Source organism: Mytilus edulis, chromosome 6 (assembly GCF_963676685.1).
Source record: "Mytilus edulis chromosome 6, xbMytEdul2.2, whole genome shotgun sequence".
In the NCBI taxonomy this organism is placed as follows: Eukaryota; Metazoa; Mollusca; class Bivalvia; order Mytilida; family Mytilidae; genus Mytilus; species Mytilus edulis.
The window spans coordinates 14,471,111-14,490,459 of NC_092349.1; the positions used below are offsets into that span (position 1 = coordinate 14,471,111).

The 19,349-nt window shown below is 33.3% G+C and overlaps 2 protein-coding genes across 2 annotated transcripts in view; one reads left to right on the forward strand and one right to left on the reverse strand.

Moving 5' to 3' along the window:
* LOC139527202 (ankyrin-3-like) overlaps positions 1-6,659 on the reverse strand; it is a 30,978-nt gene extending 24,319 nt beyond the window's left edge. Inside the window, exon 1 of the mRNA XM_071322527.1 lies at positions 6,491-6,659. The gene's annotated coding sequence lies outside the window, so the exon portion shown is untranslated. The remainder of the gene's footprint in view (positions 1-6,490) is intronic.
* Positions 6,660-11,728: 5,069 nt separating this feature from the next.
* On the forward strand, positions 11,729-15,020 carry LOC139525988 (uncharacterized). Its single transcript, XM_071321174.1, has 2 exons — positions 11,729-13,022; positions 14,856-15,020. Exons 1-2 carry the CDS (start codon positions 11,783-11,785, stop codon positions 14,975-14,977), a joined length of 1,362 nt encoding a protein of 453 aa, XP_071177275.1. The 5' UTR covers positions 11,729-11,782; the 3' UTR covers positions 14,978-15,020.
* Positions 15,021-19,349: the final 4,329 nt, after the last annotated feature.

Consider the following 19,349-nt stretch of genomic DNA (forward strand, 5'->3'; position numbering starts at 1 on the left):
GTGGACTAAAATTCACACGAAACGAACCTACATATTCTCTACCCCATGCTCTGTAAACTGTTTCTTTTGGACTTTTGGTAGTTTGGATAAATTTTTTACATTGTTATAAATCAAATATGAGAATTTGAGACAAATCTGTGACCATGAATTTGACAGCTAGTGCCCCTTTAAATTAAAATGTAAGGTGTGCCTGTCAAGTATTAAAGGGGCACTAGCTGTCAAATTCATGGTCACAGATTTGTCTCAAATTCTCATATTTGATTTATAACAATGTAAAAAATTTATCCAAACTACCAAAAGTCCAAAAGAAACAGTTTACAGAGCATGGGGTAGAGAATATGTAGGTTCGTTTCGTGTGAATTTTAGTCCACACGCCATCTAATTAACTATCGATTTGACCTCAAATGACCATATAAGCGATGTAAACATAATAAAGATATGAATAGATTAAACCAACACGTGCAATTAGATTTTTATAGGTCTGTTTGATTTTATTTTATAGATTAAACATATATGTTTCCCATTGTTTTTAACCGTATTAGAATGATTTTATATGGATCGAATAAGTTATCAAATGGTTTACCTTAGTTTCACTTTCATTGTTGACATTCTTTTTCTTTAAAAATAACCAGTACACGTACAATGCATGCGTTGTCAATCTCTAGCTAGGGGTTAAACTGAAGTTCACATGAATACGGATTTAATGAGGTCGACTGATTCACTTGCAAGTGAATTAGCAAATATCAATGTTTCTTCGCTTAATTTGATAAAATTGAACTATTTTGGCTGCTAAAAGCGAATTATTATTTCACTATTTCACTTTCATTATTGATTAAACAAAAAAAATCTTACTTTAGATTTTTTATATATCTCGTAGCTAGTACCCCTTTAAGTCTGTTAGAAAATTGGCATGTTCAAATTTGTTTTTGGGAAAATAAAAAATGTTCTATAATTATCAAAATTTTGCTGTGGAAAAATATGTCGCATACTCAGGAATAAACTCCAAAAAATACTTGGAAATAAAGATATTTCAAGTTTTAAATAGATTTATGACAGAAACAAACTGTTATAAAACGCCAAACGGATTATAGCTTGAAAATAAACCCGCCCGATGGTTTCAAAGCATACTATACGGGCAGAGACATATATACACATATATGTCTCTGATACGGGTCACAAGTCAGTGGCGGATCCAGACCTTTTCCTAAAGGGGGGGGGGGCGCTCTAGTCATGCTTCAATGATTCCCTATATAATCAAAAAAAAATCCCACGAAAGGGTTTACAGTTATCATCATTGCGTCATTGGCAAAACATTTTCAAAAATAAATCTCCAAGACATCATTTAATTCAACCGGTATTTAAGTGAATTTAAAATATGGTACGAACGGACCCATGAGGCGACCGTGTAAGATGAGAATGCGTTTTGGACTTTGCGAAGCGGCACCAAATACCGTCGACGTCATACATGTGACTTTGTCAGTATTTATATATATATTTTTTTTAATGTTATATTCATGTATATTTTTGTCCTTTTTAACTTTTATGCGAAAAATGAAGAAAGCACTCTGAATTTCTGATCGAACATATTTCCTGTTTTGAAGAACGTTTTGTATCATTTCGACATTTGTTTACATCGTCAAGGGTGCTTTCATACACGCCCGCGTTCCAAGGTCGTCAAAGCAATTTTTGAGAAGACCCCTAAAAGCGACCGTTCCCAAGGCAGTCGTCGTAAGAAACATGCGTTAAAATATGCGCACTGTTAAAGGGCCGAGCCACCTTAAACCGTTGGTTTTTCCGTTTGAATGGTTTCATGCTAGTCATTATTGGGGCCCTTTATAGCTTGCTGTTCGGTGTGAGCCTAGGCTCCGTGTTGAAGGTGTCATACCACCAATTAAAAGTCTCTATCTGTTCAACCCAATTTTTCAATTTTCACAGCTTTTAAATATTTTACCTTAAGTTTAACTTCATAGAAACCAGGTATATCCTGAATCGTACATGTATCAGCTTTCTACATGCCAATTTTCAACAGATGTTTAAAGTCTTATAAACAAGAAAAGGTCTTCCGAATAGAGATACCACTAAAAATAACCCCTGGTTTTCTGGAAATCTAAAATTAGTATATTATGGATTGCATTAATCCTCAGTTTTGAATGTAAACTCATAAACAAGTAAAGTTAAGCTCAAAATGATCTTAATATATTTCTCTTTCACCAAAAGTTTCATTTCTGCCAATTTGTTGGTTAGTTTAAGTAAACAATGATATCAAATGCACTATTTTCTGTCCGAGTAGGCCTACTTTCATATACGTTCTAAATTGGAGGGAGTAATTGGTGGTGTGATACCTGAAGGCCGTACCTTCACCTATAATGGTTTACCTTTACAATTGAGATTTAGAGGTAGAGTTGTTTCATTGGCACTCATACCACATCTTCTTATATTTATAACATAAACAATATTTTGACAAATTATTAAAAAGTTCTATGGGTTTTAATATTCACCCTCAATCTACAGTAAGCCTTATCCTGCATATGTGTTGTATCCTCGTGTGCATTGACAAACTGTAAAATAATAAGTGTCGCTCAAATAAAAGTATAATACTGCACATCAATTACAACGTCCTAAACATGGGTTAACTATAAAATGCTAATGTAAGTCAAACTAAGCCTCATCCTTCTTAGATGTATAAAGTATGGAAGAAAAGATGGGAAGAGGACAAGTAAGAGAGAAGAGAAATAAAGAAGGCAATTGTGCATGCTCTCTAGAGCAATTATGATTCTAAGATCATAACAATGACCTTTACTGAATCAGTTTTTAAAATTCAAACAAGCATGAGCTAAAGTCAAAGTGAAATAGGGATCTCTACGGATCTTTTTATATACTATAATTTTGGTTGAGCAATTATATTTATACTGTACTGCTTTGAACAAAAAGAACAACCTATTAAGTAAAGTAAACTATTAAAGACTCTCGTCTGTACAAAGTGATAATTCATTCAAGATATAAACCAAGCTACGGTTAAGTATTCTAGAAGAACTCACGAATAACAAATTAAGCAGGCAGCAAATAAAGACAACCCCTGCATTAAATGCTTTTTGCTTTTGTTAACAAACTAGCCCATTATTGCAAACTTTTAACAAATAGTTTTGGGGTCAAATTCACAACTGTTGTTTGATTTTTTGTTTGTTTTGTTAACACGTGTTTTACATTTCTTTGTTTTGATATATATTTAAATATATATGCAAAGGGAAAACATTTATCTGTTTTTATATATCAAAACAAAGAAATGTAAAACACGTGTTAACAAAACATTTGATTAGATCATCACTGACGAATCTGGTGTAGACGATATATGACCCTGGAGTATACCCAACTTACTAATATAATCCTGGTATATTTTTCAACCGACCCTCATTGTCAATTTCTAGATGTAAGTCAAGATATGAAGCCGACTTAACTGTATCTGTAGTATCCTTTATCTCCAATTCGATAGGATAGATGCGTTCCACATAGTCACCAAATTTTGAATTGTTTAGTGAAAGAACGTCATCTATATAGCGGAAAGTAGAGTTAAAGGACATTGCTAACTTCTTATCTTTCTTCCTAAGAAGTTCCTGCAAGAGTCAACTAAAATTTTCAATTACAAACGCGTTTTGCAGGATCTCGATATTGACGACTTCAAGTCTAAACCTCCTGATTGCACTTGTGCTAGTTCCAAATTCACATATAATCCTGCTGGCCACGTTATTACCGGTGACCTTAACACTTCTCTACGAAATGTGTTATCGAAAGGTCCGAAATATCGTGAGCCTAAATCCATCAATTGGAAATACAACTTTAAAATTTTGATGGATTCAGTCGAGGATTATGCCAGGCAATGGGCTAAGCGCGAGAAGGAAGACGTAGACACTCTTTACGAATGGATTAAGGCAGTGAGGTCGTTGATACAAATGAGAATTAAGAAACTGAAAGGGTCCATCAATGCCCATGCTACGTCAATCTTTAAAGACCCAAATGTTGCAAAACACCTATCCGACCTCCATGACAAATATGTTGTTGTCCCCGCAGATAAAGCCCCAAATAACATCGTTTTGGTGTGTAAAAGTCATTATATCAACTGCTTGATAAACGAATTAGGTATTGACAATTCACTTGGAAACTCAACATATACCCTCACGACACATACCAAAGAGGAAATCCTGGATAATCATAGGTCTGTTTTCTGTTCCTTTGGAATTTCAACCAAAGATGAAGAACTGGATCTTCCATCACTGTATTGGATACCTAAACTACATAAGTGTCCTTACAAACAACGGTATATTGCTGGGTCTTCCAAGTGCTCCACGAAACCTTTTTCTAAATTATTAACATCTATTTTATCAGCAATAAAAGACGGGCTTCAAAGTTATTGTGAAACTGCCTATTCTAGAGATGGCGTGAATCAGATGTGGATACTTAAAAATTCCAAAGATCTTTTAGAGTACATACAATCTAACTATCTTTCATCTTGTAACAGTATCAAAACATTTAACTTTTCTACTCTTTACACAAGTATTCCACATTCCAAACTAAAAGACAAATTGAAAGAGTTGGTATTACTTTGCTTCATAAAAAAGAATGGCCAACGTAGATACAAGTATCTTGTCTTAGGGAGGGATAAATCCTACTTTGTAAAGAATCACTCTGATTCAAACAAAAAATTCTCTGAAACTGATATTATCAAGATGCTTGATTTCTTAATTGACAACATATTTGTTACGTTCGGAGGACGTGTTTTTAAACAGACTGTCGGCATTCCAATGGGAACAAACTGTGCCCCTCTACTCGCCGACTTGTTTCTTTATTATTATGAGGCTGACTTCATGCAGGAACTTCTTAGGAAGAAAGATAAGAAGTTAGCAATATCCTTTAACTCTACTTTCCGCTATATAGATGATGTTCTTTCACTAAACAATTCAAAATTTGGTGACTATGTGGAACGCATCTATCCAATCGAACTAGAGATAAAGGATACTACAGATACAGATAAGTCGGCTTCATATCTTGACTTACATCTAGAAATTGGCAATGAGGGTTGGTTGAAAACAAAGCTTTACGACAAAAGAGATGATTTCAGCTTTCCAATTGTGAACTTTCCATTTCTAAGTAGCAACATTCCAGCAGCACCTGCATACGGGGTATATATCTCCCAATTGATACGATATTCCCGTGCTTGCATTTCCTATCATTATTTTCTTGATAGAGGTTTCCTGCTCACAAGGAAGCTTTTAAACTAAGAGTTCCAAATGTTTTTCTGTTTGTCCTTTTCATTTTTAGCCATGGCGTTGTCAGTTTGTTTTAGATTTATGAGTTTGACTGTCCCTTTGGTATCTTTCGTCCCTCTTTTAGATAACTAGACAGGATTTACCTTTGAATAGGAATAATAATTTTCATGAAGAAAAAAAGCAAATGGCGAAAATATGCCAGTAGTCAATATATGAAAAATTATCTCAAAAATAAGTACGCCGTAACTGTTATAACTATAAAATACGTAGTTTATATGTAAATATATGAGGAAACACATTTTCAAATATGTCTTCTGAACTTTATTGAAAAATGACCTCTGCCTCTGCGGTTGTGACAATATTTAACCAAAATATTTCTTATATGCTATTTTGCCTGTTATAAAGTTTCATGTTTCTGAAAAATATTTATAAATATAATTAAATAAAACCTGGTTTTGATTTCGAATGACTGCAAAGTTGTAGTTTTTTCGATGCTAAATTCCTCAAAATTTGCGGTAAATCTCATTTACTTGGTTTGCATGGCAACCATGGCCTAGCAACATTTTGGTGGGCATTTTTCTTAGTTTATTACATATTCACATGTTTTGGCTAAGTTTCATGACAAATTGGTGACTATGCGTGTCGGCCTCATATATAAAATGGTTGGTGGTTACAGAGAATTGCTCTTAAACACTGGGGAAGGTAAACTGGTCACCACAAAGCATTAGAGACCTGCGAAACAAACGAATAAACAATTAAACAAATTGAAATCACTGTTTGAAACATATGTGCAATGTAAATAGTTTCTATTCGTGTCGTACTTTATAACTTATTTCACCTGATGTTGAACAAAATCAAAATAACAGAAATAACGAGCTCGATGGAAATTCAAAACAGAAAGTCCCTAATTGAATGGCAAATTCAAAAGTTCCTACACATTAAACGAATGGATAACAACTGTCATATACCGCATTCCAGGCGTTTTCTTATGTAGAAAATGATGGTTTGCATGAACCTTGTTTCATATTACGTTTAACCTCTCAGTTGTGTGACAGTAGCATAAAATGAAAACAATCGTCGCTCTATGTAATCATGAATGACAGAAAAAAAAAGTTTTCTAATTTTCTTTAAATTAATTAAAATTTTGAAAAACAATTAATGTATTATTCTCTAATACTTCACAAACAGGTATAGATTTTAAGATGTGATAATTGTTTATCAAAACATACCTCTTCTCTTCTGTAAGTAAGTTACAGGTTATAATCAGAATATGTACTGTCCAAATTAAAGTCTGGACAAGAAATTCTTTTGCCAATTGTGTTAAATACTCCTCTTAATCTTAAATGCATTTTTAATAGGAAATTTGAAATAAGAATTGAAGGAGGAAACATTTACAGTTCAACTTAATGTGAAAAAAACGAAAGGAAAGTATTATGACCCATTTTAATAATTTCCTGATGAGTGAATGTTAAATACGTTAAATTTTCATAAAATTAACAAAAAAACTGTTTGTTCGTATTAAATCATTAACTAAGTCTGATGATTATTTGTAACCGCCCATTTATCGGGAACTTTATTTTTGTCGTCGTTTACAGCATTCATCGACAAACACTGCAAAAGACATTTTCAGATTATAATTCACAAAGAATATGTTCAAGATATACAAATACTACGACACTAAAAGCTATCCTGTTACATCTTGAATTAATGAGTTTCACAGTTTTCCAATACATTTAGAGGTCACGGTACGACTATAAGATTAAACAAAAGTGTTTTTTTAATCTTGAAAGGTTCAGTAGATAGTAAATGCACTAACAAAACGCCTTTGTCCATAACTCTCAAGAGGGATTCCTTTTTCGCGATAAACCAATTTTGCAGGCAGTAACAATGATAATCGTCAGTCGATGGATATTTGCCGTTATAAAGACAACAGTTGTTTACCGCCGCGGTTCAATTTTCACAAATCGTTTGAACGAAAAGAGGAAAACAACGGAACAACAGAACCACTGAACTGCTACAGAAACAAACGCCAACATACATAGAAATGGACTAAATCGGATATCCACCATGTAGTCACTAAAACTTCATAATTTAACTAGGCTTTTTAATTTTTTTGATTCAAGCTACACTGTTGAGTATTTTGTATAAGAAATGCATGAAATGTGTGTTGTACAAAATTAGAGGGAAATATAAAAATACTCGGACTTTAAGACGGCCTAAATTATTATCATCCAACTCCAATAACGGTACATCAACCAAAAACAATGGCACATTTCCTCAGTGAATTAAAGACAAATCCCTCTATTGTTTATGCGCATATACAACCGCAACAGTACTATGCCGTCAGCGGTTTATGACGTCGCGGTTTCCGCGAACTGGAAACGTTTATTAGAGTAGAGTTATTCCTCTTTGAGCCGATGGAGAGAGTGACAATCGTTTTTATAGGTTAATTTGCCGAGAAGAAAATGAAAATTGTTTTTATATAATAGACATGTTACAGAATTTGATAAAATATGTGAATGAAAAGAGAGTCAACTATACAGCAATCTAACAACAAAAAATACACAAAAATGTCAAGAAACGAAACAGAATCTGGATACTCGACAACAAGTTTAGCCAATCAAATTATAATATAATACTGTTTTCCTTAATTTTCTACATGTATAGACTTTCGTAGGTTCTTAATTATATCGATATTTTACAATTCATTAAGAAAGTACGAAAATCCTCAATCATTCTGTTCATGTCCTCAAAATTCAAATTAGCAATAGGTACATTACGTACCCATATATGGATATGAGAAATTGCACTCAGGTATTTTGAATGTGTACGGCACTTTCATTCTTACACGATTATGATAATTAGATTTCTGATATATACCAACAAAACAGTAACCTAACGACGCAAACATGTAAAACAAAGTACATCTAGAGAAGTTAACATATATGCTTCTAGCATTGTAGCTTTCTTAAATGACCATTCCGAGTTTGTTCCGATTTACCAAGTTTGATATTTATGTACAATGTGCGCAATTTTTGTATAAAAAAAACATAATCGTACCTGTGTTTAAAAGTTGTCGGAATGAAGAATTACAGAGGAATGCATATGGAAAAAAATAATTAACAGGAGATTTGAGAAAAGAGGTCGGACTCGGTTCTATTCATACTCACGGTATGACAGCTGTATGAGTATACTTAGACTGAGTTTCTAGCAACATTACGGAATGTGTCGATATTCATAGATGCCTAACTTGAAGGATGAATGATCAAAACAAAAATGCTGTTAATTAGACCCCGTTAACACTTGCACGGAATTGAAATTAAATCGATCTCTGAAGAGCATCTCGCGTTTTCGATCTTTTGAGAACTTGTGCGTTTACATTTAGTATACATTGCATATCTAAAATAATCGGTCTTATCATTTCGCTAACACAAAATCGTAGAAAATTGAATAAGGAAATATTTGGTTCATTAGATAATTATACACTTCTGCATTTATTAACTTTATTTTTGATTAACATGTCATAAGTAATTAAAATCAAAGAATTGTCAGAAAAAATTACTTATGACGGTCATTTCGTTTGAAAAGAGGGACGAAAGATACCAAAGGACAGTCAAACTCATAAATCTAAAACAAACTGACAACGCCATGGCTAAAAATGAAAAAGATAAACAGAAAAACAATAGTAAACATGACACAACATAGAAAACTAAAGAATAAACAACACGAACCCCACCAAAACTAGGGGTGATCTCAGGTGCTCCGGAAGGGTAAGCAGATCCTGCTCCACATGTGGCACCCGTCGTGTTGCTTATGTGATTACAAATCCGGTAAATAGTCTAATTCGGTAGGTCACATTCATGAAAGGGAAGGGGATTGTAGTTACGACGTAAGGAACATATCCGATATCATTTGTGAAACGGTTATTCCATAACGGTCAACCAACTCGTGATGGCGTCCGTAAAATTTACGAAGGGATGATTTCAACTTCACCATTTGGAACTCTTGGATATGAGGAATTTACAGAAAGAAAAACAAATAATTAATAAATACAATTGAAAAGATATTTTTAAAAGGTGCTCCGAATAACACGCGTATAGTAAGCGAATATGGAACGAATAAGTAACAGGGCATCATTCGAGCACTGAAACGAGTATTACGTCTTAGTGGGGTTATTTTACCTCTAAGAACCAATATATATTACTTGATTTATTTCACTTGACTGGGCGGGGTTTAACCGTTCGCTTATTTAGGACCAGTCCAACTATAGACAGGTGTTTCGAGATAAACTCATCAATAAAGTGTCCAGTTATTCGTTTCATATTATTCACTCAGTTTAATTGTATATCCGTTTGGTGACACTGATATGTGATTCGAAATCAATTATAATTATAACGGCCATCATCCTTATTACACACATCGTCAAATAGACTGTCCTTATGCTAATTTAAACGTAAGCTCCGCCCGATCAGTTGAAATAACATTGGTAATAGCATCAGAGGCAAGACAAAAATTTAGAAAAGATTTGTTTAAAAAGTTGCGACCTATAAAAACATTTTGTAGGCGAATAAGTAGCAGGTCATCGGCATAGCGCAAAACTGGTACATACGCGTTTATATGTGTTTTTCATTCATTTTTTTAGTTATTTTCTAGTTTGAATTGTGTTACATTTGTCCTTTCGGGATCTTTTATAGCTGTATATGCGGTATGGGATTTGCTCTTTGATGTAGGCCGTACGATGACCCATAGTTAATAATTTCCTGTGTCAATTGGTCATTTGTGGAGAACTGTGTTATTTGCAATCATACCACATCTCCTTTTTTATTAATATATTTTCAGAAGAATAACGCAAAAACGTCGAATATATTTATTTGGTTTTTATTATCTTCATGGCACGTTCTGTCAAATCATTTGGGAATAAACACTGAAATCAGCTTTTTTTAAAATATGTTTAAACTGACCATGCGCAGATTTATTTTTAATATCTTCATAAAACACTTGGAATGTTATGTCGATTGATTGATAAGTCAATCGCGATGTATCTAAAGCATTTTCACATGAAGAAAAATCGGTCTTTGTATACTACATCTGGAGATGGAATGTTTACGTCCGATTGAAGATTGATCTTTCTCATTTTTGCAATACTAAAGATCGGCGATCTCAGAACTGATCGATCTTTATTGTTAGTGGAAACGGAGTCTTAGATTTCTAATGATTTTAAGTAATTATCATCAAAATTAAAAGGAACAACATTCTTAAACGAAATTAAAATTATGTCTTGTCTTTCAGATAAATGATGTTATATTAAAAATTCTTCACTATTTTAAAAAGAATTTCTGTTCAACACATAAGCACTATGAATAACCTGAAATGAATTGTTTATAGAAGCATTCGTGTGTACATTTGTACAACGCATTGTTTTCCAACCACCACCTTTATATTATGTGTCTGTGATACTGACTGAAAACTAAGTACTTTCATGTGTAGACTAATGTGAATTTATTGTAGTTTAAAACAAACAACAAAACAGCAAATAACGAGAAATGGGTTGTCCCTTATTTGTAAGAATATAGCCTATACCGGCCGAACGTCTTTCGACGTTGTTTTTAGAATTGGCGCAATATGTTCCAGCCAATTCAAATTATTAACCCCTTTTTAGAAATATATCTTTTTCCATTACGGTGACCCCATCTTTTTATTTCCTTATTTTGTTTAGATATAAACAACGCATATTCTATTGAAGACTCATGGAGAAATTATTGGTCAGTTTTTTTAAACTTAATTTTTACAATAAAAAAGGCGGGAAAACTATTATAGCAACTTATCGTTATTATTTTCCACTAAGAAAATGGTGATATTATTAAAATAGTTTGTATTAACAACTAGGTTAACAGAAGAGACAAGTTTTTTTGGGGTACGAACTTTAAAAAAAATATTACGCTGCTATTGACTAAAAGTCCCAATTTCAAAATTCCATGAAAAAGATGGCGTTTTAAAATCGAAAACGAGGTCGGTGACCCCATTTTTTTATTTGCTTATTTTAAAGCTGCTACCTAGCCTAAAGTAAAAATAAAATATAAAGAAGATATTATTGGTAGATCTGAGTAGAAGGATTTGTCTTTAAGTTAAGATTTAATTAAACAACAAGTATATAAATTGTGGACAAAAAAAATAGATTGGTAGAAGACTGGATATATACGATATGCCACTATATGACCATTTGCAGGACAGTCTTATGAAAAGTATTCTGTTAATATAACGATTTAAAAACTGGAAAAAAAACTTGCAACAAGGTAACACGAGTCTAGTCTATTTTATATTTCAATAGCTTGTTATTCAGAAAGTGGGTTTCTTTGTTTGTCACATTTTTAGTCTCGGTTGACAGGACGCAATACAAATATAGCTGTGCTTTATATTACATTTGATTTAAAAAGTGGGTTAAGGAAATCTATTTTGTTTAATTTAAATATCGTTGTCGTTCACAAACGTTAGTAAGTCGATTAATTGTGAGGCAATGTAAAATGTTGATTATTTTCTTAATTGTGTTTCTTGTTTCGAGTGTACGCGCACAGTGTTCTATATATTCAGGACCTAGTGGAACTATCGAGTGTATAAAAATAGCTAGGTACAACAACGAATACCAATGGGCAACTTGTTTGACAGATACATACATCAAAGCTAAATCTGGAACAGAACACGAGTGCGAAGAACGAACTGCGACCTACTGCTATTACCAATGTATGCTTGAACTGTATGATGTTAATTCAGGTCCAATTGAAGGTTGTTGTAAATGTCAACAAGGACAGGAATACACGTCAACAGATCTAACTCTTCCTTCATCATGTTATAGTCCTTCTGGAACAGACTGTTGGTGGTATGAAGAATGTCTTGAAAGGAAATACAAATGTAAAGGGACAGAAGATGACTATGCCCTTGAATTTGCTACCAAAATTTGTAACCTTTACAATGAATATTTCAGTTTTTTTTCTTCCAGAGGACAGATATGGATTAATTCTGTTCGCAAATGCCTACAAGTTTCTCTTGTTCCGATAATACGGCCATGGTGTTCAAAGTCTTGCAAGGAGATTAAACAAATTGCATTCGATTCTCATATCCCGTGTTATGTACGACCAAACAGACAAGATCTATCTATCTCCTATTGCAATCTAAACTTCAAAGATCGCGCAAGAGTATTTTGGACAGTAAAATCCGGTCTTGTAATGAAAGGAGCTGTAATTGAAACACTAAATGGAGTTATGATGACTATGACAAAATGTACCGTACAATTATTAGACAACGTGTTAAATGATGTCAACAGCTTTTTAACAGATGTTAAAGCATTTTCAATCGAGATTTTCACAAAAATACAAAGTTTATTCCGTCGGCGTCGACGTGCGTTGTCCGATTTCACAGATGTATTAACATTGGCTAATAGAATTGCAGATAGTATTGCAAATAAACTTCGTTGGAGTGAACAGGGAATTCTTTGGTTTTCGAGTGTCGATTCTAACACTAGTTGGCCTTTGTCTAACGAACTCCTAATGCTCGTACACCTTGCAGACAAGAAGACCTACGATTTGAATACAAATGATACCGAGTCTGCTGATATCCATTTGATAGTTCGCGAATTTCAGAATAAATTTGAAAAAGGCGAATTGAAGGCAAACTTAGAGGATTATTCATTCCAACCTATCTCTGCAAAAGGTTGTCTGGATGCGCAATGCAACATCACGCTGTTTGACGTCAATGCTTCCTTGGACGGTAAGTACTTTCAAATTGTTATTTCATATTATATCATTAATGAATCGTCTTGCTTTTCTACTACAATGTCCCGATAGTATCGCCATTTTGAAAATCAGAGATATACATCATCAGCTATTTATATTGCCTTTCCTTTTTACGGTATTATTTGAAATGTTTAGCAGTAGAACTGTATTATTCCCATGGATCTGGATTTTTGAAAAATTTTGTTCGGCATTTTGAATATGAATCGGAACAGCAGGTCATAACGTCATGAATATTTACAAAAATGAAGGAACGATTTGGTTTACTAAAATGGCTGAGAAATGATATAAATGAAACCTAAATTTTACAAATATTTGAAATTCTATTCTATTCTCAACAAATGTTTTTAATGGTGTTCAAAGGTGTCATTTGTAAAATAAAACTAATGCAAAATTAACACGAATTTAAAATGATATATCAGTTTAAAAGAATAATAATACCCTATTTATTTAAAAACCCTGAATGACAATACACAGTTACAAAACTGATTAATCAATCTGAATTAATGCAACTTAATCAGGAGTAAAGTGAAACTACATGGTAATTTTCTTTATAAGACAAACAATTGATAATTAGATTATTATACGTTTACAAAGAAAAGATCAGTATGTGGTTTCTGCTAAGGTGGTACCTGCATGTAATTTTACATTCATAAAAGCATCGTCGAATGTTATTTTTTTCTAGATTGATAGACAAAAAGTTAAGATAAAAGAGAGTTCAACCCCGTTATTCATGCGTACATGTGTTTCCTTCTATATGGAAGCCCAAGTCAGAATCCTCGACCGTGTTTTTTTCAAGCAATGTCTTAATTGGTTATGTCTTAAAAGACAGACGAAAGCTAGATATCAATGGGGTATTCAAACTCTGAATTTGAAGGCAATCTGACAGCACCATGGTAAAAAAAAAGAAATTCTAACTGACTAACAACATTCCACAAAACACACGGATTTTTTTGTGTTATTAAAATTTGCTGTTACAAAATATTAGAAATTATTTTAAATTAAGGAATGTATCTCCCTCATGCAAAGCTCTGATTCCTTTCACGGATTTGGCTATACTTTTTGGACCTTTTGGATTATAGCTCTTCATCTTTTATATAAGCTTTGGATTTCAAATATTTTGGCCACGAGCATCACTGAAGAGACATATATTGTCGAAATGCGCATCTGGTGCAAGAAAATTGGTACCGTTAATTTTATTAGAACTTGGGGAATCTGGTGTTATGGTATACCTTTATTTGTCCCTGTAATAGTAATTCACTGCCTATAAACTTATGTTCAACAATATTCCATTTTATTATGACTTTTAACTCCGGAATTAATTTTTTTCGACAGGTTACCTTCTATGTGGTAGAACATCCGGGTACTCGGTCAAGCAAGAGCATTGTAAATGAGTAAATTCCATATTTTAATAGTTACAACTTTTAGGGAAAGTTAACTGTCTAAATCCTTTCTATACATGACCAAGTCATCGGAAAATAATACGTTTTCCGCCAGATTGCACCGATTATATATTTGATTTATTATTACTTTTTCTGTTTGCTCGCAATTGACAGAGTACTTTGTAGATAACCTGTTGAATAATTGTAGAACACAGAGTAAAAAGTCGGTAATATGAAAATGGTCTATTGTATGATTGATATACCTTACACCGCTTTTTATTGGTATGTGTTTGCCCTGATACCTCCTATGAGGATAGAACTTTAGTATGCGACAAACATCATATTTTATATCTAACTTGAAATGTAGTGAATTATGATATAATGCAGGTTTAAAACTCATTACTTAACACTATTTTTAAATATTTCAGACCCTTCATCTGGTGAAACAGTCTACTTTATCGTTGGGATTTGTGCAATGGCGTTGTTAGTAGTACTTTTGAGTGGAGTTGCCGTATTATTTTGGAAAAGGAACCGAAATTCAAAACAATGAAAAGAGAACAAAGTGAGCAGCTGCATATACATGCAATACGATTTATATATTAGTATCAGTATGATGTAAATGTGGTCAAACGAATAGAGAAAAGCTTCCTATTTAATTGTGGTATATCAGAATACATTTTGAAAATGTTTATTTTCATATAATTACTTTAAATGTATGTTTCATTATGATATTTTATTCTGATTGGCTAACTGCATATCACGTGTTGTTCCTTAAGCAATTGCATTACTCAATAAAACTTTTCATTCATGATAACACGTGGTCCCACAATAAAGTGCACAGGTGAATTAAATAAAACAATCATAAAATTCGTGTTTTCATGATCATAGCTAAAAAATGTAATTATAAGTATCGAATGCTTCTTTTTGTAACTTCATAGGGTTGTAAAAGCGTTGACCGTGCGCACATTTTCAGAATGAAGCGCTTCCGCGCTTCATACAAAATGTACTTCGGTCAACGCTTTTACACCCCAATGAATTTACAAAACGAAGCATTCAATTCTTAATTAAATGTGCTTAAATTATTATATATTTTGAACTTTATGATGTTTAATTTCTGTAATATTTTATGGAAGAAGATCACGAACAATAATGTTTTGTGGTGATGATCTTTTTAGCTGTTCGATCTTTTGTGAATCTTTTTAAGTGGTATTCAGTTACTAAGACATGTAACTGTTTAGGGAGTTGAGAAATTTCATTAATCCCAAATCAAAACTTAAAACGTTCTAGAAGGTGTAAAAATGTTAAATAAACGTACCATAGATGGATTAGATTTGTGTATTCCACACGCTAGTTTCGTTAACAAAGAGCCATTTGCGACGCTCGAAACAAACATTCTAATAGGCCAAATAAAATACGAAGTTGAAGATCTTAAAGGACAAAAAATAACGAAATATTTTGTTACATACCACTAAAATTTATATTCCTGTTTGATATTATCTAGTAGACTCTTAAAACAGATTTCCATGTCTGGACTTACTCACGGCCGACACTCGGCTAACCGAGAGTTTGGTCGGTTAATCTATATTGAGTATGCGGCTATATCGGCGGTTGGTCTGTTAATCGGGTTGGCTAAAGTCTGTTAATCAGGTGTTATCGAGAAAATCATTGCAAGGTCAGTATGTTTCATTGTATAACTTTTTAATTATATTTATATCATAAAAACTATTCATGTCTGACAAAACGATTTGGAGTACTGAATCCAGTGGTGTAATTATTTTTTTTCTAGCTTCAATAAACGATCTATAAAATGAAAAGGCGAGTTACTCATCAGTAAATTTATACACATTTTACACACACAAAATGTACACAAAAATGACAAGTTGGTTGAGTTTACTTGCATGCAATATTTTGAACATCGAAAAAAGACAGGCATTATGTTTGTTTACCATATTAACATCAATATGTAAAAAATCTACACGAAAAACTGTATTTTGGTGACATAAATCAATTTTTAATAAAAATGTGGTCTGTTAATGGGTCGGATGTATAAAACTCGGTCTGTTAATTGGTCTGTTAAGAGTTATGAATGACATTACAAGCATAATTTAATTTCTATATGGGGTGTTATCTGAATAAAGGGATATACTCAAGATTAGTGGCTAGAATATATGGAAACAACACATGAAAAATGAAACATAAGTTTAGACAATGGAATCTGAAAATTGATAGAAATGGTTTCAAAAAGTGTATAATCAAAGTAATATTAATTTCAAAAGACAATACATACCGGAAATAAACTCCTCATAGATACCAGGATTGAAATTTTATATTTACGCCTTATATTTACGCAAGACACGCGTTTCGTCTACGAAAAACTCATCAGTGACGCAAAAAATGTTTAAAAGGCCAAATAAAATACGAAGTTGAAAAGCATTGAGGAAACACAACTAATACCGGCGTCACACATCAGCGTATAGCACTGGCGTGTTCAAAATCATTTACGCTGCCAATACGCTAGTAATTTTGGATGCATTTAACCTGTCAATCATATTTGTAACGTGTGCAAAACGAGCTTTAAGCGTGTATTGGGCGTACTAGAAACGTATGTTGGCGTATGTTGTATGTTTGTTTATGCTGCATACAAATTTCCTGTGATTGTAGCGTTCACCAAGCGTATTTACATTCCTTCATTGGCTAGAGGAATAGGGGGAGGGTTGATATCTCATAAACATGTTTATCCCCGCCGCAATTTTGCGCCTGTCCCAAGTCAGGAGCCTCTGACCTTTGTTAGTCTTGTGTGATCTAGTATACATATCTTTTAAGGGGCCAGCTGAAGGACGCCTACGGGTAATGGAGTTTCTCTCTACATTGAAGACCCATTGGTGGCCTTGGCCTGCTCTATGGTCGGGTTGTTGTCGCTTTGAAACATTCCCCATTTCCTTTCTCAATTTTACCTTTGTATTTCGACGTACTAAAAACTTATGCAACGCGCTTTGAACTATTGCTAAGCGTTCCTATGGCATGCAACTAACGTTTACCGACTTTGTCAATTTTCTCTGTACGTTTGGTGCACGCCGGTCTATACGCCAATGTGTGACGCCGGCATAAGGTAATCTATTCCTGAGGTAGAAAAGCCTTTTAAATATTTCAAAGAAAACGCATGGAATTTAACCAGCTGCATTGCAACACATGACAGATTCATAGATGTTACAAACTTTGAACAGACAAAAAAAAATAAGGCTGATTGATAACTTGGCGTAAATAATAAATTCGTGCGAATTCGAGCGGCCAATCAGTCCATATAACGCTATATTGAAGTGACACACCCTTCAATGAAATGCAAAGAAATACGATTAAAATAAAAGTTCTCTTTCTATAAGGATACTGTTGCACCGTATTGTAATTTTTTCGTCACAAGTACATCTCATTTTTTTCAATGTGAAAATATCAACTAAAGGTAGTAAGACTATTGTCGTGGCTAAATAACTCTTAACTGACACGATTTAAATTGTCCAACCCATTAACAGACTGTATTCCCCTAATATTCATTAAAATGTGGTATTACTCAACTTATATAACAATTATGAAATATTTATCAATGACAATTATTTTTTTAGAACCAAAGTACTATTTTGTGTCCTTTAAATCATATATAAAAATGTTTTTTAGCCTTTTATCCAAAATATTGCTATGCGTACAAGCATAAAAACCACATACTTGCGAGACGCCTTTTCGTTTTACTTAAAACTGCGCAGGCTATGCATTTTTTTTACTGGTGGAAAATGTTCTATGATAGATATCATTTTGTCAGACACTTTTCTTTTTTTGATGTGGTTCTCATAATATGGCAAAAATCTGTATATTTAACAGAGTTTAACATTAAATTGTGAGTTTTACTCTTAACAGACGTATAACCAACCCGATTAACAGACCAACCGCCGATATAGCCGCATACTCAATATAGATTAACCGACCAAACTCTCGGTTAGCCGAGTGTCGGCCGTGTTACTGTGTAATTGTTTCATATTTGAACATTTCAAAATTACTGAGAAACCCCTACTTGGTAACTGTAATGTTAACGAAACTTCTTCATTATTGACACAATTTAACAGAATATTGCTAATTTTATTTGATTTGTATTATCTTTACATCGTTTTAGTTACAAGATAATCAAACGCCACAACGATTTCGGGAAAAATTTAATATCGGTAAAACGTTGCATGTACATAATGTTAAATAATTGTCGAGAAGAAAATAGACACTCCTTCAAGATTAGAAATATAATCCTTTAAAAACTGTTAAAATGATGTGTTTATGTTATTTTATATTCGGTAAAAAGCTCTTATTCTATAATTCTTATACCAAGTTAGGAATATGGCCAATGTTATATTACTGTTCGTTTCTGTGTGTGTTACATTTTAACGTTGCGTCGTTTGTTTTCTCTTATTTTTGAGTGTAATTTCACATTGCGATAAGACGTGTCACGGTACTTGTCTATCCCAAATTCATGTACAGTCGAACCTCGTTGTGTCGAACTCGGTTGTGTCGAAAACTTGGATGAGTCGAAGTAATTTCGCGGTCCCGATAAAATTCCCGTTTGATCAATGCATAAGTACCTCTGATGAGTCGAACTCGGTTGATTCGAATACTCGGTTAAGTCGAGTAAATTTTATAGTCCCGTCGAAGTAAAATTAATGTAAATAGACCCCGATGTCTCGAACTTCGAAAGTAAGAATTTTCGAAAGATGCAGACCTAATGATCATGATGATAAAAATTTAAGTCGGATGTATTTCTTATGTTAACTAATCATTTTCAAAAGAGATTAAAGCTGAGTAAACATACTTGTTTGTATAACGGTTAAAATGACATGTTTATGGTAGCCGCTAATTAACGCCTTTGTTGATCGTTCAAGCGGAATGTT

Bases quoted from the DNA above. Each gene is read 5' to 3' on its own strand.
- LOC139525988 (XM_071321174.1), top strand. From the start codon at position 11,783: ATGTTGATTATTTTCTTAATTGTGTTTCTTGTTTCGAGTGTACGCGCA. The intron at 13,023-14,855 runs GTAAGTACTTTC...TAAATATTTCAG, and splicing joins CGTCAATGCTTCCTTGGACG to ACCCTTCATCTGGTGAAACA.